This window comes from Schistocerca serialis, chromosome 1 (assembly GCF_023864345.2).
Source record: "Schistocerca serialis cubense isolate TAMUIC-IGC-003099 chromosome 1, iqSchSeri2.2, whole genome shotgun sequence".
NCBI lineage: Eukaryota > Metazoa > Arthropoda > Insecta > Orthoptera > Acrididae > Schistocerca > Schistocerca serialis.
The window spans coordinates 682,069,057-682,096,223 of record NC_064638.1 but is presented as its reverse complement, the minus strand read 5'-3'; the positions used below and the strand labels follow the sequence as shown (position 1 = coordinate 682,096,223).

Here is a 27,167-nt window from a genome sequence, read left to right as displayed (position 1 = left end):
GTATACACCATCTCCCTGCAATCACAATCGCTCTTATCTGGTTCACTGGTATAAACTTTGTGAGTTTCAGCCGAATGACTCGAATGCGTGCCTGTAAAACACTTGAGGTTGGTTGTTAGATTACGCATACCATTAACTCGTTCTCATATCGGCTCTCGCAATCGTGAATCTGCTTTTCGAACGCTTAATAAATGCATGACGTCACATGTCATGGTTGGTAGTGTACGTAAAGTGGCTAGTGAGGTTGCAATCAACCTAAATATATCATCTGTTGGATCAGTTTGATCCACAGCCTCGGGTGAAACATGTTATCTAATGAATCAATTTCACCCACGACTCGGGCTTTCATTATTATTGTTATTATTATTATTATTGTCCTAGTATAAGCTTTTTATAGCTTCAGCAACATCTATAGGATATTTAGCTTTAGTCATTATATCCCACTGTTTGTTTCTTGTTATATTGTCTTAGTGCAATCACCACCCTGAATTCATTGAATCAACCGAAAGATATCATCTGCTGATCGGTTTCACCCACAGCCTCAGTCGAATATTGATCCAGTAGATAATATCTTTCAGTTGATTCAAAGAATTCAGTGTGGCGATGGCGCCATGACAGTGAGTACAGAAAGGAACTGTCGGACAAAAAGCGTGGATTTGGATATCTTACACGTCTTATTGAAGCTATAACGAGCTTACACAAGGACACAACAAGTCATAATATCGAAAGATGACGATAATAAATCTGAAAAAAATGGGATTTCAGCAAGGCTGTAGTCTGTTACCAACTTCATTTAACGCACACATAAAAGATTTGGCTCAGAACTGGAGCCTGGAAGTAAATTCAGATTTACGGATTGATAGAAATAAACATAATAATAACTTTACGTAACAATGAACTACAAAAATCTGTGCATGAACTGCATCATTTAGCATTTTATCAATCTTCAGCAACCACTTGCATAAAATAAATTTTATTTCCTTAACAGGTTTGGGGTCCATAGTGCCCTCCTTGAGAAAGCTATAATTATAGTGTCAACCATAAGATGCCTGCAGTAATATCCTGCATGCATCTTATAACTGACAAACACAAATAATGCGGTAGTAACAGCCTTCTTAAGAAGGGCACTAACGCTCTGAAACCAGTTGAGGAAATAAAATTTCTTTAATGCAAGTTGTTGCTGATTACTTCGAAAAATTAATCAGTTAGGAAAAATAGAACATAACCTTCGTATGCAAATAAAGAAAATTACGGCCATGGTTCATCATGGGAAAGGTGGTATGAGTTATGATATGGACATGGATATAAAAAATAATATTAACAAATTTTACTTAATATGTGAAGAGATAAAACATATCAAAACAAAATACGGAAGGGATAAGAATAAAAATTTCATATAAACACGGCTGCACTTGCACTGGTATATGGAAATGAGTCATGTATCCCTAACAAACATGGTAAAAGTAAACTGTAAGTATCATAAACAAGAAAAGTATTACCAGCGAAGACCATATAATAACTGAGGATATTAGGAATCAAGTAGGTATTTATAATATTAACGAAAAATTGAACGAAATAAAACATTATGTAAATACCACCAACAAAGAATGATTGAATCCCACTTAAGGCCTTGCCATAGCAGTCAAGAGGAAGGAGGGATGTACGAAGACCCAGAACGATGTGGCAATGGAAAACACAGATGGAGCAGGCGCAAGTGCGGAAACCTTGAAATTCAGAAGACGGGGAAGATTAATTTCACTCACATGAAATGAATGGTGACAATCAGAAGAAAAATAATGAAGATACCATCTCATGAAATGATCTGACAGAAGTAATGTTCAGAAAAGTAGTAAATCGGAGCTAGATTCCCAGTTTGGGGCAGTTGTTCGTTAGTCACTACCTACTCGAAACAGATTACCCTGATTCACAGTGTGCCCCATAATTGCAAAAGCTGAATCATTATTACTGAGTTACTTTCAGATATCTCGACGTTTTCGACCACAGAATTAGTATCCATGGCAGCTTACCTGCTGCAATACAAGTGGTACTCATCAAGCTTTGCTCTTCCTAAAAACATTTTTTTTAAAAACAATAAGTTATTTAATTTTTGTTTGTTCTTGGGTATGTGGCAGCAGTCCTGGTATACTTTGGAAGGCTTGCGCCAAAGTACCGTAGCACGCTTCTAGCAGACCCGAAAGGAAGTGGCTTAGCCCATTAAGAAAGTGGGGTGAGTTGCACCATTTTGTATTGGCTGCATGTTAAGGTACTGTTGCGCGAGTTTACAAAACGTACCAGTGCCGAAGACACTTGTATCAAACTCTTGATTATCAGAGACCGTATTATCCAGTTTTCAGATTATCCGAACAGAGTTCGGCGATATTTTGGAAAAAATAAGCATCGGAAAAAAAATATTTTGTAACTGAGACTTATAATTGGACACAGCACCTTTTGTGCAAAAGGTAACAGCCGTATTCTATATATAGTTTGCAGTTTACATGGGTCATGAAGTATATGCACTGCCGTACTGATAGATGTTACGACACGTCATTAGTAATTCATTTGTTCTACTGTGATTAAAATGCAATGTCGAAACGGGTAGGTGTTGTAAAAAACGATGAAATACCTTCGTGTCATGCATTTAAAAATTATTCTGTACTTATTAGAATGAATCTGGTCGTTCAGTATTCACTATCACATATGTGAACCGTGTTTTACCGACAGATGACGATGCAGCTACCTTCGCTGAAAAATAGTTTCTTTTATAGTAGAGGCATATGCTACTCGTATGACTGAACGATTGAAAGAAATTTCTGCTTGTGAACACATAGATGATGAAATCATTCCCGTGTGATTAAACAGGGATGGATATGAACCGGGACATCAGCAGCTTAGTGACGCAGGTGTAGAGAACAAAGTGTGTCCTGCAGAGGATTAGGGCGGAGACGAGGCGATCGAGAAACTCATCACGCTGGGAAACAATGACAGATTTTTAAGAATGGAAATGGATGTTTCTTATGTATTTTTTACCCCTCAAAACACGAATACATTATTTGTCTTTTTTAGCACCCACAGTTTTTAAAATAAATTTTTTACAATTACTCTTTAATCTTTTACAAAGTGATAATAGTGCGTGTGACTCATTGTCTGTTGCTCCTAAACAGCACGTTCTTATCAGTCATTAGGAAATGCTTTCTTTTTTTAGCTGTACATTTATGGATGTGAGTAGTGTGATCTAAATGTACCTTGTGCTGAGTGTTTCGTTTTGTTTCAGTGGTCAGTTTGTATTAGTGTCTGTAAAATGCCAAGGATATGCTTAAATCACTCAAATAACTTTTGCTGCATCTGTGCGGAGTTCATTATTAAATCATGCAGATGACATGTGAGACCCGTAGTGAATAAACTGTATGGCATTTATTTCGGGTGCAAGTTAGGTGATCAGCACCGAAAATGGGCACCACATATTGTCTGTATGATCTGTTCGTCTCCCCGTAATGACTGGGTGAAGAAAAATCGTAAAGTTGTAATGTCTTTTGCCATTCCAATGATAAGGAGGGAACCGATAATCACGTTGATGATTGCTATTTCTGCATGTTAAAATAGCGGAGATAAAGGTCAAGGATAGAAAAACGATCAAGTATCACTCCCTGTACCGCACTGTCCCCATTCCTTCATACTTGTGGTCATTGGAGAATAAAACCCAGATCGAATCTCGTAGGGACGTGGAGAAGGCAAGCTTTGATCACGATTACGAAGGAATGACGTTACATCTCCTGCCACAAAGTGATTGAATGATCTTGTGAGGCCTGAACTTTTGGGTTCACATTTGGAAGAGTGGAATTTACTAGAAAAAGATAATAGGGTTGTTTCTTTCGACATCGTCGGGCTGCCTTCGCATTATTCTTTGACATGGAAGATTCACTCTGTTATTGCAATGACGTGAATGGACTGTTTAATGCTGTGGGAATGAAACATATCAACGGAATGGCGACTATTCTTTGATGGCTCCAAAACTAGCCTCAAAGCAGTGTTCTTTTCCAATAGCAATGTATATCCTCTGTTCCCATAGCTTATGCCGCTATTTTGAAAGAAACGTGCATAAACATGGTACTTTCTTTGAATAAAATTAAATACAACTGCCACAAATCGCAAATCGGTGGTGACTTCAACGTAACTGGGATACTTTCAGCTTTAAAATGTGGGTATGCAAAAGCAATGCAGTTTTCTTTGCGAAGGGGATAGCCATGATCGGAAAAGCTATGACAGGCGGATTTTGCCCGCCCGTACACAAATGGAAGCTGGCTGGAGGAACGTAGTAAACGTTGCACTGGTAAATTTAAAAGACTTTTGCAACCACCACTTCGCATAAAACTTGGATATGTGATTTCGTTCTTTGTTGCAATGGACAAAGGTGGAAATGGTTTTATCTACATACGTCAGAAATTCCCTGCGTTCTTCACTCACACTTGGATTCTTTTCCTTCTGATGCTCTTGTACAAGTCTCCGATGAACATGGGAAAAGATTTCATCCGACCATATCTATACTGGAACAACGTTACCAGGGGCAACATGTAAGAAGTATGATTGCTGATTACTGTTGGACACTATTGCAGGATAGTAGTGTCACACATAAGAGGCGCAGCAGAGGTCAAAACATTATTTAGGTATGCATGAAAACATTTCATTAGTATTTCGTGCTTTTCTTTGTGTTGATAAATTAGCATTTAAAAACGAAAACATCCTGTTTAGCCGGCGCGGAGTGGCAGCGCAGTTAAAAGCGTCATGTCACAGGTTGCGCGGCCCCTTCCGTCGGAGGTTAGAATCCTTCCTCGGGTATGGGTGTGTGTGTTGTTCTTAGCATAAGTTGGTTTAAGTTAGTTTACGTAGTGTGTAAGTGTAGCGATCGATGATCTCAGCAGTTTGATCCCTTAGGAATTCAAACACATTTTGTTTCAACAACACAAAATCCGAATAAAATTAGATAGTGACTAGCACAATTTACACAAAAACTGTAGGTGACGTGAAAGGAAACAATGCCAGGAGGCCTTCAGGACTTCAAAATACATAATGGTAACTATTTTGGTGCTAGAAAATTTTATAAAGTTGAATTTTGTAGATCGGTGTTACCATGCACACCGAGACACACAAATGCGTCATTCTGTTGCCTGAGAGTGTCAGCAAAATCGTTTAGTTGTATCGATGGTGGGACTCCATGGAAAATGAGAACTGTTGTCAGGGAAAAACGTATGAAAAATAGAAAAAGAAAAAAAAAACTGGATGATTATTCCTGGAAGTGCTGAATGCAACTGATATGAAACTGAGCGTGTTTTAAATTTAAATTTGTAAATAAGTTATTCGTTGACAGTGAGTAACTCATGACCAATGAAATGGGCTTTCAATTGTGTAAACTCAGTTAGTTGCAAGTTTCGATAAAACCATGTGTACTTTGGATTACCTGTGCTTTTCAGTTATCCGTGCTGTCCCCAACTCCCATTAGCCCAGATAATCGGGAGCTTGCTGTTCCTGAAAATAAAAATTTAATTTTTATGTAACATTCCGTTGGTTATTGGAGGAACATAGACATATTAAAGATTTTAATACAGAGCATTTATATTCCACAATAATATTCATTTACTTGGTCGTTATGAGTAGGCTGTCGGCTTATTAGCTTATCATCAGATAACAGCTATCAGACGAGTGCCTAAGAAGCCGAAAGAGAGTGACTCTGTTTTTTGGCTGTTATATTTACACGTTCATCAACACCTCTTCTAGGAAACATAAGTTAGCTACTACGAACGTTAGGATAAAGTATTAGCGTTGCTCTGTGATCTAGCCTTGTTTAATTGAGGCGACTACGCAACTCAGTGCACAGTCGCCTCGTTGCAGGGCGCGTTGAGTAAGCCTACGACATGTATCGAATACAGGGGCGGCGTAGCGCTGCCCGGGCTTCCGCCGTGTAATTCCGCACAATTAGCCAACAAAGCGCCTGGCAGGTAGGCAGCCGCACGGCTCGCTGTGCAGCGCGGGCGGCCGCAGGCAGACTGAGGGGCGCGCGTTGGTCGCTGTTCGCAGGACGTGCCGTTGGCGCACAACCCGGCCGAGCGCGTGATCCGTAGCAATCAGAGCCTCGTGCTGCAGAAGGTCAGCCGCCAGAACGCCGGCCGCTACGTCTGTGTCGCCTCCAACGGAGAGGGCGAGACTCCATCCAACGTCCTCACGCTCAGGGTCAAGTGTAAGTACCTAGTTCATTGCACTTTTCTATGTTAATTGTATATAAATTTCCCAAACTGGGTTTACGTTGAGCGTAATATATAAACTTTCCTCCATAGTATGGCCATTGTCTTTCTCCACCATCATCTACACCCACAAGATTTAAGCCGTAGCACTAACTCTGCATCGGTTTAAAATGCAACATTTTTCAAAGTGTTTGAAACCCATGCTCTCTTTTGCTTTCTACTTCACTGTATTTCCGAAACACATTTCTTTCAACTTGGAAATATTGACACTCCCACACACATACACCTCATACGTTCGATTATTCTACACTTACAGATTTTTAGAGGTGTGAAACTACCGTAGGTTACAGTAGACTATCAAAGGTAAGCGCAACCTAAGCTAGTTTTTGCAGTAACTTCGTTCAGCTGAGGTCGTGCTCGCGTTACCTGTACGTCAGGTGTGTTGTATATCAATCGGGCGTTATTTCAAAACGATCACTTCCTTTACGTACGCAAGTAATGTCTCACTTGGTTCGTCTAAAAACAAAGTTGTGAAGCGTCTAACAACTGCTTTAGGATATATAAAGGGACGAGTAAGTTTCTGAACAATTTTTTCTACATAGTTAACCTCCTGTCAATCGTACACGGTATTTCTAACAAAACTGAAAGTCTCAGTGTTAATTCGGGTTTTACCCGAAATAGACTTTTAACGTGAAACAAAGAGGTGTTGTCGGGAAAACAAAGTAAACAATAATATAGATTTATCATGTAGCGCTAAATAACGCAATTTTTTCATCAACTCGATGAAAAACGCAAAACAAAAATATATCAAACATCCCTTCAGTACTTCCTCGAACTTTTATAACGCATGTTATTCATAGATACTTTCCGAATTTATTTATAACGTGGAATTCTTGATTTGGATCATGATGTAATAAATAAAAAATAACACTTGTCTACATATATTTTATGTTCATACATATAAACTGTGCCTACATAAATAATAAATGCTTCGTTTGTTTAGTAGCTTAGAAGTTGTGGAATCAATTTTTATTACTTATCAAATGCTATTTAAGTTTTCTAAGAACATAAAGTACATAATGGACTAGTTCCTAATGATGTGCGGTTATAATTATGTGCAAAATAAGCAACCAAGGAAACAAGAAACAGAAGTTGTCGGCTCCCAGTGTCTTTTAGATATTCGTTTATGTTCCTTTCCTTATCAATGCTACCAGTACTATCGGCAATCTTACTATTTACTACGTTATTTATGTGGTGTACCGAAACCGCCGAACCGAAGTTTTGATAGAGCGCAACTCTACCGAAATAATGATCATTATGGCCTCTTAATTCAGCCACGCAGGAAAACTGTGAAAGGCAGGATCTGTGGGGTTTTAGACATTTCATTCACTGTAGAACACACAATTATTTTACACAATTTCACTCACATAGCAGCCAGCTAAACATTTATTTATTTTTTAAATTAATTAAAAGACCAAGCTGTGAGAAGTTCATTTGAAATTCAATGCGAGCTCAAACAATTTACAGAAAAATTAAAGTTAACTTTAACCTAAGATGACTTAGTATTCTTTAAGGGAAGACACGCCCTATGTAAGTCCCAGAATGTAATAAGGGTAAAGGTATAATAAATGCTGACATAAATCTGAAAAACTGTACGAGAACAGACTAGAACGGCCTTAATTACAAAATGATGAGAGTAAGATATTATCTAAACTTGACTTACTAAAAATCCTAAAACCATACCTAAAACAATGCAAAACAATTTAACACCAATATCCAGGCAAGATAATTTTAAATCCTGAAAAATATATCAATTGAAGATTTAACGCACTTTCCAATAACACAAGAACAATCAAGTTGCTACACGTAAGGTATATGTTTGGGTCACAGCACACATCAAAAGTCGTTTGGCATCAAGCTAACGGATACAAATTCAGAATTAGTCCAAGTATAAACTTAACTTTAACAGGAACATTAAGTGGTGCGGCCGCGGTTGGAGGAAACAGCGCAAAAGACAGACAGCTGCGAGAGCTGCCGATCGCATCCACTCCAAATGACGTGAACAGCCGGCTAAGCAAGCCGACCAGGTGTAAGTAAATGGGGTCCGATACTAGGTATCACATACCAGGGATTATTAACGACAGTTTCCTGCATCACAAATAATTTTAATTAGACAGAATTCCACAATCAGCCTTGTCCCAAGTAAATAACTCCTAGGGTAGAATTAATTAACCTGAGCTCTTACCAAAAGCCGTGACAACTTTACTGCCTTTTAACGAGTTAATGAAAAGATTTAGGAAAGCAACTAAAGATATTTGAAAAGTAATTTCACCAATAACGTAATAATATCAGAAAAATTTTCCTTTCAAGTAAACCATTAAAGCACTTGCATAACGTTCACAGCTCATCAGTACACACATTAGTCCATTGCGGTTCTGAGAAAAAAGTGTCCTGGAAGAGACTAAAATTTATCTGAGCAACTTAAAGAGAACAGGTGCGTTATGTAATTTCTTAGACAGCATAAGCTTTCAGCATTAGCTTCAAAGAAGCCGTAACAAAATCAAATTATAAATAGACCAATAAAAGAGCAAAACAGACACACAATATCCCCTGAATAGTTAATCATCCGTGATAACTGGTAATACTAAACATTTCACTGTGCTTCCTACTGCAAATTACATGACAAATCATTAACTTTCAAAACTAGAAGAATTAAGGGAGGCGGACAAGAACAAGTAACCCATATAGTAATGCACACCGCCAACATTGAAAATAAGTTTTCTTCTGGAACATGGTGCTTTACACTGGCCAAAGGCTTACAAGCATCACGGATACATAATGATAACACATAAAATAAACTGTAATGAGATATCAGCCAACGAATCGGTTCCACATGTCTACCAGATGTTGCAGTCACATTGCCCTTCGAATACCATGGAGACACAGACATCCATACCCAACAAACAGAAGGAAGACACACCAAAATAGCAATGAACACTACTCTGAAATCTGGGCGCTATTCTCATAAATCGCAACACAAACCACGTCGGTACTCGATAACTTACACAGGGTAACATGACCCCAACAATGGTCGCCCGCCAACAGCTAACACCACGGCGAAGAGGTCCCACGGAAAACTCGTTAGAGCTTCGTTCGTCAGCTTAGAGTGCCCGCCAAATCGTCCAACACTCCCGGAGCCGCCAAACGAGGGGGTGCTGCGCTCTAACGGCAACATTTTAGTCACAGAACATATCAATAGCGACGTCGATAAATTGCGAGAAAGCCGCAGCGGCTTATCTATATATACTTGGCACGTAACGTAATACCCCTACCAGGTTATCAAAGCAAAGACGTATCACTAGGGCGTTCCTGCCATTCACTAACTAAACATAAGTATTATCTCCTTAAACAGTTCTAACCTGTCATTCAATTCAAGCAATGTATCAAATCTAACAGCACCTCCATCACGTGCACCGAATCTGCGCTTGTCTCCCTTTATTTGTCTCTTTCTTCTATACTTCCTTTCCGTGACAATACGCTATAGCCAATACCCACACTCGTTTATCGTATCACAATAGTTGCTGCGTACTTGAAGGCTTCACGTAAATCGATGACACAGAGGACCTATTCAGTATCTAATCTATTCCGCTCTCACCAAATCACGTTCCCAAATCCTGTTAACTTCTGAAATACCCATCACCTGGAACAGGTCTTCCACAAAACGGTGGAATATACTGTATAGTAGCAACTAGAGAAATGCAAATAAAAGCACCCTTTTATAATCATCGTAGATTTGTCGATGACATTGTTTTGTTTCCTTAGATTACAAACTACCTTCAATAATCTAAGAGGCTAAAGTTTCTTACGCTAAACTAATTGAAATATATCAGCGGAATGTATTGTTCGAAACGAGTTTGTTTAAAATCTGCATCCACTCATAGAACACAAGGCAATAAAACAATATTTATGTAGGATTTCCGTCCTTGAACACTGTTCAAAAAATGTGTGCCAAGCGCCAATACAAATTTACAGTAATTTTCCACGAGATATGAACTCTGTTGCTAAAAAATTGATGTTTTCAAACGTATAAGTAAGTTGGTGTCCCTTCTCAAGACGAACGCTTTCTTTCCCCAGTTGAGATACCTTAGACCCACTTAAATATAATATGAGAAAGTGACACAATGAAATGTATGATGTGGTACCCCACACTATTTGTACAGGACTATTTTAAATACCATTTATTATGTAAATTTAATATGAGTTACCAAACAGAAAAAAGAGTTTTTTATAGCATCGGGCTACTGAGGACCATGCCATTTTTCTTTTCTGCTTTCTTTCTTTCCAGTAGTTTTTCGCTCTGTCACTATTTTATTCTCTTCTTTCTTCTGCGCGTGTTACGCCTGTCTCTTTCTTCTGGAAGACAATGAAACTTTTTACTTTTGCTTTGAAATTTTCTGTTTCTCGTATTTATACCTTCGTTGTATTCATTTCCCTCAAATATGCTTTCTTTGATCCACGTCATTAACGTTTTTGTGTTTCTGTCAAGGAAGTTAAAAATCCTATTTTTTATTTTTTTATCTAGCCTTTTTAGGTATCCATGTAATACAACTTGTCTTCCTCATTGTGTCCAATATTCGTTTCATTCTGTCATAAATTTCTATTTTCCACTGCCATATTTTTATCCCAAGATTTTCTTGATTATTTCCCTTTCCTTTTTCTTCCACTTCACCTAAGCGTATTTAACGAACAGCAGAAGAGCTGTTGTGTTAACCAGACATCACTAAAATGCAATGAAAGTAACGACTAACTGTTCAACTGGAGGATTATCCTGATTTGAATTTACCACAATATTGTCCTAACATCCCAGACAATTGATTAGAAATAAAAAATGTTTTAGTGTAACTGGAAATTCAACCCCGATGGGAGTGCAATAGTGGAAGAAAAGTTTCAAGAAAATGTATCACTACATTAAAAAATTTTAAGGGTACATTTATGAAAATAGGTATTTCACTTCTCGGTTTGATATAAAGAAATATTTGTTAGAGGATGAAAGCTGCTATGGAAATATCTCCACAACAACGCAAAAGGCGTTGGATCCCAGCTACTAGAATCACTTTTTGGTCAGAAGCGTATTCTAAAAGATCATTCTTATATGGCCTTCATTAGCGTGAAAAGTTTAGAGGGTGTTGCAATTAATGAACAGCATAAAAATTCGATTAAATTATAACAAAAAAACTTTCTGCAGGCCATACAGTCTAGGCGCAGAGAAGCAATGGGCGCTAAGCTAGTGAAGGAATAAATATCAGACGCCACTTCCCGCATCCATTACTAAATAAAAAGGAAATAGCATTCCACTGAAAGGAATTAAAAATAATCAACATACTATCTCTCATACGTCATCACAACGTAAAAGAAAAGCGAAAAATTCCTGAAAAAGAATTTACTGCTTATGTTCTGTAAACGCGTTTGCGTTCACTGCGCTCCGTAATTGCTAAATATCCTTTAAAAAATTCATTAAGTATCAATATTTACTTGGTATACTGTCATTTAGCGTAGTCCGATGAGAATAAAAGAATTACGTTATAGCGAAATGAATGCAGAACAACGAGTGGTATTTAAAATGCTTGAATGAAGTCTCTGTTATCTCACTACAGCAGTTGTATTCTCTGTACTGCATGGGTCATTCTTTTTTCGCCGTCAACAATAACACACCCTTAGTTAGGCACCATGTTCCCTTAATCGTAAAAATTTTTCCAAAAAAAAATTAATAACCATATTTTCCACCCACTTGCAGCCGCTATTCCATCACTCGGCAACTATTTTTAATACAGCTATTAAATGGCACGTTTGGAGCTACTAGTTTACTGGGGAATAAGAAAGGCCATGTGCGTCAAATATAGGAGGGCCGCTATACGGTGTGCATCGGCTCCTCTGCTATGCACTTTTTAAATATTGCAAATGAAGTAACACTTTGCTGTGGCACGCTGTCAAGGGTGCACATTTCATGCGTGACTTAGCGAACTCTAAGTGGCGCGGTTAGTCAAGGATTTGTTAAGTCTCAGGTAAGAAGTACATTTAATGCTCCTGTGAATGCTATATGTATCTCAACAGTTACTGGTGTGGATAGTACAGTCGACGTTACGAGACCCGGTGGATCAAAGTCGCACGTGTCAGTCTGTTATGTCTGTCGAAGCTTCACCCCTGGCCCTGAATCGTTACCGTATCAGGCAGCAATTGGTCTGTCGTTATTATTCAGTACTCCCGTGCATTTGATTTCGCTTTGTTCCGTTAACTCTTTCCGATTTATAGAAAATTATTAGTGGTACGGAAGAGTAGCTTACTGTCAATAGAATAGTTGTTACTCCATGTTATATTGGTGTGTGGTGGTATCGAATGGGCGTTTCATCTCAAATTAAGTAAGTAATAGCTAATGTCTTGACGTTTTTCATCAAACTTGCTCATCAGGAAGAAGAACTTATATCAAGCAGCAAAACTGACGGCAGAAGCATGAGATGTCTGAGAGATTACCGCAACAAGTTAGCGGCATCTTAGTTTCTCTAGAGTTTGTTAGTGTAAGTGCTCCATTCGCCAGGAAAGGGGTATAAATGGGACAGCAGATTTAATAAATAAGTCATCAGCAGAGCTATGTTAGAATTCTACTATATAGGTGAGTATCCTTTGGTCATAAACGCCCGTGCCCAATTATAACATAAATGGAGTATGAGCATTTGAGAAACGATCGTTCGTTGTCTCCCAAAGGAAACTGATTTTGAGAAAACTTGACAATGAACGCCAATTTAGCATGAAGCGAAGAGGTATAGCTTTATTCAGAGCTAAATTTTTGCAGACTATGCATTTATTTCATTCAGAGGGCAAACGTGGAAATCGTAAACAGATTTACAATTTGGCAGGAAACCTCGGGAAATGTTGGCTCAAAGTACCTACAGGTACTTCTGTACAGTGTTAATTTGTGGTTTTTGTGACGGATGCAGTGGTGATGAGTTTGTAAGAGCTGCAAATACAATATTTTCGGGAGGTAGGGAACATTCTCGGTCCTAATAAGGCGAGCCGCCGGAAAATGAACCCGGGCCGCAGCATGCTAGTCCTCGCGCGCTGTTGCACACGGAATCTCTCGTAAATAAACTGCGTTCGTAGGTACAGAGTACAATAACGAAATCTCAGAAGCTACCAAAATGAATTTTACCATTCTCTTAACAACTTTTACACCTGAAGTTTCTGCGAGAACTTTTTTCGTTACACGTGCAAATTAATTTCACACCTCTTACGGTATTTTATTGATTACCTTGGAATACTTCTATGTTTTAACGATGAAATGTTATTCGCATGTAATATTTTGAAAATGTTCATTCTTTTTCAGGCAGCTTCTGACTTTTTACAGGGATCGGTGTAAAAAAATAATTGCTTCCAAATTTTTTGGAAGGTTAGGTTTCAATATTTTTCGAAACGATTTGTAAAATTTTTACGTTCCAAAGCATGTAAAGATCTTTAAAATTATTTGAAATACTTTAATGAATGGCTGAAGTGGGAATGCGTACAGAACTGGAGTTGGCGTGTAGCGTTTTGTAACTGTAAGTAGTGTGTTTACTCTGTGTTACTGTCAACAAAACTTTATACCAACTGATTGCACAACGCAACTCCCAGTACCAATAAAGAAATACAGTCATTGCAAAATACATGCAGCCCCTTAGGTACTGAATCCTCTGGCCCTGTTGAAAACTGATAACTTTGATCCCTGTGCACATAACAAATAAATAAAATTGTCTTACCTCTAAAGCAGCAACGGTTGATTGTGTAATTTTCTGCTCTCTCATGAGGAAGAATATAATATACCAGGTACAGGCTGAGAGGGGTGCAATGCTGGCAGTAAGACTTTGAAATATACATGAAATTATTTTGGCTGATAAATGAAAACTTTGAAGTAATAATGAATATCTTTTTAAAAAACATATGACCTGGATAGGGAGACAGTAGTGATATGGGTGACTTCCTAACATTGACGTGTTTAATAGTATACTTGTATTCGAAGTTAAGTTTGGCTTTTCAAAACATCTGGCAATTGATATTACATTACTCAGAAAAATGTCATTATTTTTACTAAATGAAAACCATTCTTTGTTGACGTAGTCACAAACAATGAGACTCGTACTATAATTATTATCTTACATCACGAAATGTATCAAGATAAATCACCAAATTACGTACACCTTTGTTGTCAAATATCAAACTAGCCTATAAATCATATCTGTTTACGTACATTCTGGAGTTACTCGACACGGAATTCGCTGTTACCAATTACAAGCCAAATCATTTACGCTAACCTGCTGCCAAAGGGAAAGTAATAAAAGATTAACTTCTTTAACTTAACTGCGAGAAAACTTTTGCTTCCACATTTGTATTTCCAATAATACATGTACTGGTGAAGCTTCTTTATAATATCAATCCAGTAAGACTTTCTTGTACAAAATTTAATCTTACATTTCATTATTTCAACTTAAATTCCATTATAAGATCACTTATGATTTTTAACTACCTATTTTACGTGCTGTGTAACACAAAATCTTGGTATGAGAAAATTTCTGCATTATAATCTAACACATTGTGGCTTTACAGAGCACGCCACAAAACTGCCTACCCCATCATCTTTCGCTTACACACTGAAACACACACACTGCTGTGCGCCAAGCGCCTCTCTTCTACAATCTCAGACCAGAAGCAGTATCTTTCGCTCTGCGGTCGTGCAAAGTCAGCAATCCGCTTAATACACCCATCGCAAACATACATTGGTTACAACATAATAGTTTCATTTTAGTTTACATTAGCATCATTACAGTACTCGGGTGCCACATGTAAGTGTACCCCTGTAGACTCCCTTCAAGCACTACATCGTTTCCTACAGCAATAATGTATTTTTGGAAATTTCACTACCAACTGAAATTTCGATAACTGGCGATGGTGTAAACAGCTGAGACGAATCTGACTTTGTCTCCTTGGTGATGCCCACAGAGCACACTGCGCTCACAATGGACAATGCTTTTGTGACGCTGCAGACGCGCCGCGGTGCTCCGAGGAGCGGGCAGTGGTGGTGGGCGCGTCGCGCTCGGAGACGCTGGACGTGTGGTGCCGCGTGCAGAGCGACCCGCCGGCGCGCGCCTTCCGCTGGAAGTTCAACAACTCGGGCGAGACGATGGAGGTGGACAGCAAGCACTTCGCCAGCAACGGCAGCCTGTCACTGCTGCGCTACACGGTGCGCTCCGACCTCGACTACGGCACGCTGCTCTGCTGGTCCGACAACGCCGTCGGCGCGCAGGCCGCGCCCTGCGTCTTTCAGGTAGTGGCCGCAGGTAAAACACCGCGCCCTGCATCTTTCAGGTAGTGACCGCAGGTAAAACACTGTGCCCTGCGTCTTTCAGGTAGTGACTGCAGGTAAAACACTGTGCCTTGTGTCTTTCAGGTAGTGACCGCAGGTAAAACACTGTGCACTACATCTTTCAGGTAGTGATGGCAGGTAAAACACCGCACCCTGCGTCTTTCATGTAGTGATGGCAGGTAAAACACTGTGCTCTGCATCTTTCAGGTAGTGACTGCAGGTAAAACACTGCGCCCTGCATCTTTCAGGTAGTGACTGCAGGTAAACCACTGTGCCCTGTGTCTTTCAGGTAGTGACGGCAGGTAAAACACCGCGCCCTGTGTCTTTCAGGTAGTAACCACAGGTAAAACACCTCACCCTGCGTCTTTCAGGTAGTGACTGCAGATAAAACACTGTGCCCTGTGTCTTTCAGGTAGTGACGGCAGGCAAAACACCGCGCCCTGCGCCTTTCAGGTAGTGACCACTGGTAAAACACTGTGCACTGCATCTTTCAGGTAGTGATGGCAGGTAAAACACCACGCCATGCGTCCTGCATGTAGTGACCGCAGTAAAACACCGCGCCCTGCGTCTTTCAGGTAGTGGCCGCAGGTAAAACACCGCGCCCTGCATCTTTCACGTAGTGACCGCAGGTAAAACACCGTGCCCTGCATCTTTCAGGTAGTGACTGCAGGTAAACCACTGTGCCCTGTGTCTTTCAGGTAGTGACTACAGGTAAAACACCGCACCCTGCGTCTTTCAGGTAGTGACTGCAGGTAAAACACCACACCCTGCGTCTTTCAGGTAGTGCCTGTAGGTAAAAAATTGCATCCTGTGTCTCTGAGGCTGCGGCCACTGATAAAACGCAGCACCATGCATCCAGCAGATAGTAGCTGCTGGTAAAAGACCACACTAAACGTCTTTCAGGCAAGGACCACTGGTAAATCACCACACACTGCCTATTTCAGGTAGTGACTGTGGTTAGAATGACACGCTCTGATTCGAAATTCAAACTCTTGGAAAGCTAGTATTCACACACACACTGAATGTTACACAGTATACGAACGTTACAAACATAATACACTTCAAGAAACTTCCAGAAATGATACATTCTAAATAATAAACAATTGCTGATTGGCAGGTTTTAACTGACGAAGCATAGCAAGCTACTGTATGCACCATGGCTCATCTCATTGACTCCTCTCCTGATAAACAGCGACCGCTTTATTTAGAAGGTCTCATTGGAGCTGACTACAGCACAACGGATCTTGATCTTCTCAGTGTTTCTTTGTATGATAGCGCTGGTGGATGCTGGCTTTCTGGCCGTGTTGTTACATCCGCTACACTACGATGAGCATTGAAGATAGCCCTCCCATCGAAACAAAGCCATCGTCAAGTGAGTAATATTTTTCATTGACCTCACACAGCCGATCTGCGTCTCTGCACTGTAGTAAGGCTTCATACGGAGGTCATGCACGATCACTCTGAGCTTTTCTTTCCTTGATAAAGTGTCAGAATCCTTGACTTCGTATGTGACGTCTGACAAGAAACGAAGAATACGATATAGTCCAAAGTATAACCTCAGTGACTTTTCTGATAGTCCTTCTTTTCGCACAGGTGTAAAAATCCGTACCAAGTATCTCGGGCTGCACCTTATTGACTGGTGCTTGGCGTTATTCTGCTCTCGCACTTACTCCTGGGCGCCCAGGTTCCGTCTGTATGTGAGCCAGTTCACTTGCTTGTCAGATCATGGTGATTAGGAGATCACTTTGTAATCCTGAGTAATATTCTAGCAACTGTAACCGTGGAGCAGAAACATCGGTGGGAATACCGTACTGTCTTGTTCACTGTGGTGTACGCAAATGTCATTATAGGCAGTATTTATCCCAATCTCTCTCTTCGATATCAACATACATCTAAGGCCTATCTGTCGATTAAGGCGTTCTGTGAGCCAATTCGTCTGTGGATGGCAGATACTTCTCATTGACTTCAGTCTCGATTGGAAAATGTTTTCACAGCCAATCATCATCGCATGTCCCGTGCTTCAAAATGATGACTTCTATAAGGAATTTCGCAAGTCCGAATTTTCGGCTGACGGCACGGCTTCGTGTATAGCTTACCTGTTGAGTTAGTTAGAGCAGACGGTCGTCCATCAATTCCCGCCTGCCGATTTAGGGAACCTCCCAAAGAGGTCGATTCCAATTCGACGGAATGGCGCTGCTTAAAATGGGATTGGTACCAGATGTACCACAAATAAATGCGGAAAATGTTTCCGCCTTTGACGTTCTGTACAGTGGCTTAGATTGTGTGTAACGGATCGGAAGATGCCTGGCCAGTGATACATACGTCTGATTCTACATAGGGTCTTCAGGAAACCCTGGCGACCAGATGTTGGAGCGTTGTTGAAATACTTCAGGATAGCTGACTATAAATGCACTGAGATGACGAGTAACCATTTCCTCCCCACTAAATCACAGTTCCTCTTGTACAAAGATCCGTTTATTTTCTGGAATTCACCTTTGGTTGGTTCCTCCTCCTTCAAGGCTTCTATAATTTTCAATAGTGCCGGATCATTCCTCTGTTTAGCAGCAATGTAATTTAATGCAGCGTTGACTGAGCATTCATCTACGTTGCTGTGTTATGTCGAGGGATTCCTTGAAAGACAGTCGGCGTCCTGGTTTGCATCCGCTTCCGTACGCCATTGTGAAAGTTCAGTGCTCATTTCACCACTCGACCCAACGGATCCTTCGGGCTAGTCAGCGAGCATAGCGAATGGAGGTCACAACTGTGATTGACTTGCCGAATAATTATGGCTGTAACTTGTTGATTGCCCTCGGTTGTCAATAGTACTTTGGAACCACAAGCTACCACTTATTCAGCAGCTTCCTGAACCTGAAGTAGAACGGCACCTATCCCATACCCACTCACTCTTTGCAGTTTCCTCTGTTTGCTGGAATCACTCTGTCGTTGTGGTATACTTCAGTAGAAGAGCTTTGTACAGGTATTTTGTCCGCTTCTGTCATGATCGCATTAGCGATGTGGAATAGCACTAAAAAATTCTGTATGAACTTTTCCTTATGAAGCTTGATCATGTTTTTTCGTTTTTGTTCTGCTACTTGTGCTTGCTGCTGACTGTTGCCAAGTGTTTCCTTGAGTTCGGCCTAGAATTTGTCCTAGCTATATATCTTCTCTTCATCGTTATCGAACCACAGTTGAGCTTTGACAAGTCCATTTGCCAAACACATTTTGTCGTCACACCTGTTGTATTTGGCGACTCGGTTAATCGTGTTAGCCATTTCGTCGGGTCCTGAGAGGCTTCTCCGGAAAACACTGATGTATGTCTGAGGTGCAGATGACTTACTAGTCTTTTTAATCCAGCTGTATCCTGAATGTACGGATCTTAGGAATGATGTACTACTTGCATTCCTGTTTCTGCACGTTTAGGCGACGGCTTCTACGTTGCATGATTGGAAACACGGCAATGTAGAAGTTTTGAAGCGCCCAGCGTCTCCATCAATCACTCTCATGTCGAAACCTCAATCAAGCGCAAATCCGAAGGCAGAGTCGCCGTTGAAGTACAACAGTCGACAAGGATAGCACGTTTAGTATTGATACCTACGTACAGACATATCAGAACTGAAATCCTACAGGCTGAGTGCAGATGTTTGTACAAAGTACGAATATTCTACCTTGTAGTTATTTATAGAAACATCGAATGTTACAGAACACGCAAACGTTATAAACATAAATTACTTCAGAAACTTCCACAAACGCCGGCCGGGGTGGCCGAGCGGTTCTAGGCGCTACAGTCTGGAACCGCGCGACTGCTACGGTCGCAGGTTCGAATCCTGCCTCGGGCATGGATGTGTGTGATGTCCTTAGGTTAATTAGGTATAAGTAGTTCTAAGTTCTTGGGGGTTGATGACTTCAGAAGTTATGTCCCATAGTGGTCAGAGCCATTTGAACCATTTGAACTTCCACAAACGATAAATACTGAGTAACTGCTGGGGAACCGAAGGCGCGGGTTTGAATTGTCAACCCCCAACACAGCAGCCAGCGACAATGACCACCACACTGCACTGAACGCACTACAGATGACGGCCATGTTCGTAACCACCTTAAAAGGACAGACCAGTCGCTGGACCGCTGTAGATGGTGTAGGGGGTGTACTAGGTGGGAGTGTGGATCTCCACCGCTGACATAAACCATGTGCCAGTCGACTGAACGAAATCAGCTTAGTAAGACATGACAAAACGGCCGAAAGGAGCTATCTTGTTTGGACGTGGTTGGTGACGTATCCCGATTTCTTGGTGTATCGGCACAGACCATGTACCTACAAGTAATTGTGTACCATTTGCAGCCATGTAATGTAATATAATAACAGTAATAAAAGATCCTAATGACAAAGATCGAAGACAAGTGCTATGCATTGTCAGTTACAGTCGGGTCAAAGCTCTCCAGAAATTGCAGCTGATGCTAAATGCAGGTCCATCTCATCCGCGAAAATTGCGAAGGAACGTGCACATTTGGAGTCGGATAACTGGCAAAAAGACCAGTGTTGACAGTACACGTATCTGCATGTATTAAATGGCTCAAAACACAGAAACTGGACAGTATCTGACTGGAGGGATTTATTGTCGACCGGTGAGTCCCCATTTCGCCTCTTTTCGAATAATGCATGGCATCGAGAATACCTACTGCCAACGAGGCGTTTCACTTGCAGTGTGCGGAAGAAGAGGTCTGAAGTATCATGGTAATGGTTAATATTTCATAGTATTTTCATCAGTTCCTTCAGGATAAACTGGTGATACAAATTAATTGTAAATCACTCTGAATTCTCTTCTTGATAACAATTTAATTTCTAGTACTAGTAAGTGGCTTACAGCCTTCGGCGAAATATTGTTTGCCTAGTATGTCATGTACACAAGACAGAACTACCTTTATCAAATATCTTTAGTCAAAGGGAATCATTATTGTCACCTTTTATATATTTCTATTTGTTAACAACGTATATCTTTGGGAAATTTCAGCATGCACCACCAGTGAAAAACAATGGCGTAATATCCTGGTATTTTACATTGCTGTGGTGTGTTTCTTACAATGCGTCATATGTTTTCCCATTTCTACAACAACATAACATCCTACAAGTGCATAAGCTGCGCCAGGTTGTGACGTATAGTCTTGACTGTGTAAATCTTGCAAACTCTGACGATGGAACTTTTCTTTTGAAGTAAACGTCGCAAACAAAAACCTGTAAAATAAAACCGAAATACAACATGTGATAAGCTTTTATTATGTATATATATATATATATATATATATATATATATATATATATATATATATATATATATATATATCACTTTCTCAGTGTACCACGTGGAACCATTGCTGATGTGTTAAAACAAAATAAAATTACGAAAGTTAAGTTTATTTTTTACTTGAGCAGTCTGACTAGCAACACGAAGAGGGATCGACAACACCACATGGTTCAAGTCGATAACAGTTTATGACATCTCAGTTTTGTATTACTTTCTGTTCATAAACATCAATATTAAAAGAAAACAGGCAAGTGGCAGAAGCAAAATGGAAAGAAACACCTTGAAATTTGAAGAACTTTCAAACTCAAAATTATGTCTACCCATTTTCTAAAAAAAGTCTTAAAAGAACTCAAAGTCATTGCAGTCATCCAACAGAACTGTGGATGATTTCCGAAGACACCATATCGCAACTCGTATCAAAATGACAAACGGACTTTAAACTTTCTGCTATGCAAACGAGCACCGATATTTAACCTGACACTAAATTAAATATCCCAGAAATTCAGCAAAAGATGCCAGTAATTCATAAATACGATGCTAGTAAAATACAATTACTGCTATTAGCAAAAACTCGACTAAAGCGGAAGTACAGAATGAAGTGAAAGTCAGCGTTTATCAAATCTGCACCAAAATAAATTCCAATGTTACTTATAATCCGTCTTGACTGCAAAATGATTGTTCATATGAACGGTTTCGGTTCATCTAGAACCATATTCAGATCTTTAACGATAATGATACTAATTTACTATTTCATAAATGCAAATCGTTTTCATCCTATCTAGTCAAAATCAAATGTACCAGAATGTACCTGATATTTCGGTTACAGGAGTAACCCGTCCAAATACAGCAACTTTCACATGCTGCATCACATAAAATTGGTTGGCAGAATGCACGTCATTTATATTAATTATAACACTATTACCGACAGGTGGCGTCTGGTACATTTGTTACATGAAATACAAATAGTGGACAGATCACGTCCTAAAACAATAATATTTGCCATAGCGAAATCTTATTACTTTCAAGGATCTGGAAACAATGTTTTTCTTTATGTTAAATGATGTTATGCGCCCGTACAACGGGCTACAGAAACAGAAAACCAATAGTAAGCAACCGCACACGCAGCCAGGAAATGGTAGTAATAAGGAAACAATGAAAATCATCTGAAGAAATTCCACGGCATTATGTCCCAGTAAACAGGGAAATGTTTTAGAAAATCTAAACGCCGATGTCCATTGCAACACTTCGGAAAAGACGCACAACACTTAACAATCACTGGGAACACTGCACTAAAAGGTCAGCACGAAGATGACACACCACAGGCAAGGGCAGATGGGAGGGGGGACCTGGACAGATGAAGGAGGAAGAAAGAGAGGGGGGGGGGGGGGAGAGGAGAAAATGGTTCAAATGGCTCTGAGCACTATGGGACTTAACATCCATGGTCATCAGTCCCTAGAACTTAGAACTACTTAAACCTAACTAACCTAAGGACATCACACAACACCCAGTCATCACGAGACAGAGAAAATCCCTGATCCCACCGGGAATCGAACCCGGGAACTCGGGTGTGGGAAGCGAGAACGCTACCGCACGACCACGAGCTGCGGACGGGGGGGGGGGGGGGAGAAGAGGAAAAACGAAAGGCGGGGGGGGGGGGAGGAGTGAAACGACAAAGAGAGACAGCTCAGAAGGGGGCAGCAGGGCAGACGCGAGAGGGAATGGAGAAAGGCAGAGGAACGAAAATGCAAAAGGTATCAGGGCAGAGAAGGGAGGGAGAGAGATGGTAGACGGGGAAAAAACAAGATGGAGGGGGGAGGGGAAGAGGGAGCCCAGGAAAAGGATAAAGGAAAGGAGGAAGGTGAGGATTAGAGTTGATAGGAGGGATAAATGAAGGGATAGAGGGCATCATCCGGGAGGGGGAGTTTTACGGAAGCCACCTTGGGAAAGGGGATGAAGAGTGTATAGATGGAGGGCAAGGGGGACACAACAGTGAAGGCGTGGCAGAGGGCGGGGGTTGGAGAGGAGAGGAGCAACCAGGGGATGGGGGGATCAAGGTGGCGGGAGGTGTAGAGTATGTGGATATGTTCGAGGAGTAGGAGCAGAAGGGGGAAAGGAATCAGGTCATAGAGGATCCGCGTAGGGGACGGGAGGCGTATATGGAAGGCGAGGTGGAGTGCATGACTCTCGAGAATCTGGAGGGACTTATAGAATTTGGAGGGTACGTTATCGATCGAACCCCTCTCGTACGTACCGGGTGATCAAAAAGTCAGTATAAATTTGAAAACTTAATAAACTACGGAATAATGTAGACAGAGAGGTAAAAATTGACACACATGCTTTGAATGACATGGGGTTTTATTAGAACCAAAAAAAAGTAGTACTGCTAGACACGTGAAAGATCTCTTGCGCGCGTCGTTTGGTGATGATCGTGAGCTCAGCCGCCACTTTCGTCATGCTTGGCCTCCCAGCCCCCCAGACCTCAGTCCGTGCGATTATTGGCTTTGGGGTTACCTGAAGTCGCAAGTGTACCGTGATCGACCGACATCTCTATGGATGCTGAAGGACAACATCCGACGCCAATGCCTCACCATAACTCCGGACATGCTTTACAGTGCTGTTCACAATATTATTCCTCGACTACAGCTATTGTTGAGGAATGATGGTGGACACATTCAGTATTTCCTGTAAAGAACATCATTCTTACTTTGTCTTACTTTGTTATGCTAATTACTGCTATTCTGATCAGATGAAGCTCCATCTGTCGGACATTTTTTGAAGGTTTGCATTTTTTTTTTTTTTTTTTTTTGTTCTAATAAACCCCATGTCATTCCAAGCATGTGTGTCAATGTGTACCTCTCTGTCTACATTATTCCGTGATTTATTCAGTTTTCAAATTTATATTGACTTTTTGATCACCCGGTATATCTTGCCCTGTCGTTACATAGTATAGAGTGTACCACATATTTTCTACATTTTCTGACGTTTTTCGTTTCACTCACACGGTTTTCCCTTCTCTGTTTGCGTAGTATATTTCTTTCAACAATATAACATTATTAAGTGAGTTACAATACATTTTTATACTTTTCATGGAACGGCGTTTTGCCGGGTGTGTGAGGCCCTCTGGCGGTAAAGTTCCTCTGACTTCTCGCCTATGTCTTCTCACTTACTTTAGTTGGTGTTTAAACTTTTTCGCTTCTTCCTTAGTTATTCTATCAGCTTTATATTATGTTATAAGCACCATAAGCTTGTTGTTGTGCGTGTTATTATTTTTACCTAAAATAACCACGAGGGCATCTCAGATCATGTATTATCACTTAGCCATGTCCTTTTAACTGTACTGTACAATTTGCTATGAGCAGTAGCGCGACTGACAGTACGACTCCACAAGCACTGGGGCCTAGTTTACACCATACTTTAAATATGTCAGACCTTGCTAAGCTTGTTTTGTGACGATGCCACCATGGTTTTGTTATATTAGGACACGTTATAAAACAGGTATACCTCGTTATGTTTTAAGCACATGTTTCCACATCCATTCAAGTAATGATTATTTGTTATGGCTCATTTTATTGTATTAAGACATAATCTGTCCACTAGTTGTATTTCATTTCGCACGTTTTGCTGCAGATCTGAAAATGATCATTCATAACCGAAACCGCTAGTCTAAGGAGCAAAACTTTTGTGATCAGTGACAGAAATGAAGGAAATTTATTCTGTCGTAGTTTCTGCCTGTAATTCTTCGTGGAAGTTTGACCATACCTTTCCATACCCTGTAGGAACGCTTAAGATGTGGAATGTCATGTAGACCCCATGAGTGTTCGACGTTTGGAGTGCACCTGCTGCTCAGTGGCCGCCAATGAGATGGCACTGAGCGTTGGGTAGAGCGCAACTCTGACAACAAGGAACTGTACAGGGAGCAGACGGTCAGCCTACCAAGACACCAGACATACCGTTAGATGCCGTTAACTGGTCAGAAACTGAAGCAGTTGCACCATATGAGTCCCTGCGTACTTTCAGTTCTTTGTTTTAATACTCATTTTTACAGACATCAGTAATAAACTGAAATGTCATTAACTAATTTCAAGTTGTCGATAGTTTTCAAGTACTGTCGATACTTCTTTGGTTCTGTAGTTGGGCTGCTCAACTGAAAAGACTTTTATTCAGTATTTTACTGTATGTAATTTTAAACAACTATAAAATTTTGTTGTTTAAACCTTTGGCGTAAAGTCGTACTCTTATAATGATTTATCCTGTGATCTCACGGGTTTTCTCGGCGTGACTGATTAATACTACGCTTTCTGGTGTTCATCAACTCGAATGAATACCCGAAAGATGTATTGCGGCTATAGTTTTAAGTACATCATTGAAATTGCGCTTTTACGGATTGCGTTTGTTAAAAATAATTTGTCAAATATGTGTGCAGTGTCACAGTAGAATAGCTTACATACGCAACAAGGAGGGACACACCTCGCTCATCTCCGTTCACAGTGTGCTTTCCCAAGTGTGCTTGTGAATGAACTGCTGCGTCCTTTTATGTTGTGACAGCGCCACATTAAAAAGAAATTTAATTTTGCTGTGAGCTGTGCAGAATCATTGCTACGTTATTCACATTCTGTTTTCTATCAGTTCTGAACATGAACTGAAATTGTAATTTCGTAGACTTCTCCATGATATCTGAAGAGTTGAAATGGAAACATTTTCAGTGCTACTTGCTCAGTACTCCGTTGCATGTCTCTATAGAGTTGGCCTAGGTGCAAAACCATAGAGAAAGACTTTCAAACATTAGTTAGTAGATAGTGTATGGCCTTCGTGCAAAGCTGTTCTTCCCTCTGGAGTTAGAAAATTTAAAATGTTCGAGCAGTGATTATCTGTTTACTACAGTCCTACTCTTAAATAACGTATGCTGTATTGCTGTACTTGTATTACGACAAATAAAAGGTAGTGTACTAGCATTAATGGAACACAGTTTTAATCTGCCAGGAAGTTTCATATCAGCGCACACTCCGCTGCAGAGTGAAAAATGTCATTCTGGAAACATCCCCCAGGCTGTGGCTAAGCCATGTCTCCGCAATATCCTTTCTTTCAGGAGTGCTAGTTCTGCAAGGTTTTCAGGAGAGCTTCTGTAAAGTTTGGAAGGTAGGAGACGAGGTACTGGCAGACGTAAAGCTGTGAGTACCGGGCGTGAGTCGTGCTTCGGTAGCTCAGTTGGTAGAGCACTTGCCCGCGAAAGGCAAAGGTCCCGAGTTCGAGTCTCGGTCGGACACACAGTTTTAATCTGCCAGGAAGTTTCATTAATGGAACTTGCAATAAAAACTGTCTTCCTGGTATTTTGTCGAATACTGACGCAATTCAGACTATGGCCTTCCAGAAAACATAAGATGGGTCTTGGAAAGAAAACAGAACAACCAGTCACCGAAAATAATTTTATTTACTTACACAAATAGCGCCGTTACCGTTTCCGATATCGGTAGTATATCTACAAACGGCCGTTAATGTTTATATTACATTTCTTGCTATTTAGGTTAACTGTTGGAAATAAAAAAGGCAAAAACTAATGTAAATAACATTACAAGTTTTATAAACTAAAACGGCCGTCTGGTGATGAACCTGTCACATTTGAAATCGGTAATGGCGTGCTATTTGTGCAAATAAACAGCGTTGTTGACGGTGACTGGTTGCTGTTTCCTTCTCTGCAAGACTCTGGTTGCACGAAACTTTCTTACTGGCACGTAGAACCAGTCAGTAACTTGGTATGACAGTTAGAATGTTCTTAATAAAATATTTATTTTCTTTTTTTACCAGTGGTGAAAAAGACAACAGAAAAGATATAGAAATTAATCTTAGTAAACTCAGGCAGGTGTGTAGAACAATCAACAAAAAGCTTTAAAAACAAACTAGGAAAGATACTCAAATTAATTCTACAAAACTGTTGCAGTCCCCACACTGGTCTACTGAAGCGAAACCTGAGTGATTACCGAAAGTCAAGAAAGCGGCACCGATGCACAAGAAATGAAATTCCTAAGAAGAGTTAAAGGCAGCTCAATAAAAGACTGAAGAGTCAGTATACAAGAGAAAAACTAAAAAAATTAGTTTAAATGGTAAAATTCTAGATTATAGAAGGAAATGGAACCAACACTTACAAACAATTGACAGACTCCCGTTAAAGGCTAGAAATTTCAAGTGCCAAGGAAGAAGACATAGAGATATACCCCGGGAAAGATAGGTACTGTAACAGGCAATTTTGCGGTA

The 27,167-nt window shown here is 40.3% G+C and overlaps 1 protein-coding gene across 1 annotated transcript in view; it reads left to right on the top strand.

Annotated features, from left to right (window-relative positions):
* The window catches only part of LOC126424527 (nephrin-like), a 192,373-nt gene that overhangs the window by 130,756 nt on the left and 34,450 nt on the right, over positions 1-27,167 (top strand). The window contains exons 6-7 of the mRNA XM_050087297.1: positions 6,070-6,229; positions 15,302-15,595. Coding sequence (XP_049943254.1) covers positions 6,070-6,229; positions 15,302-15,595 — 454 coding nt within the window. The remainder of the gene's footprint in view (positions 1-6,069; positions 6,230-15,301; positions 15,596-27,167) is intronic.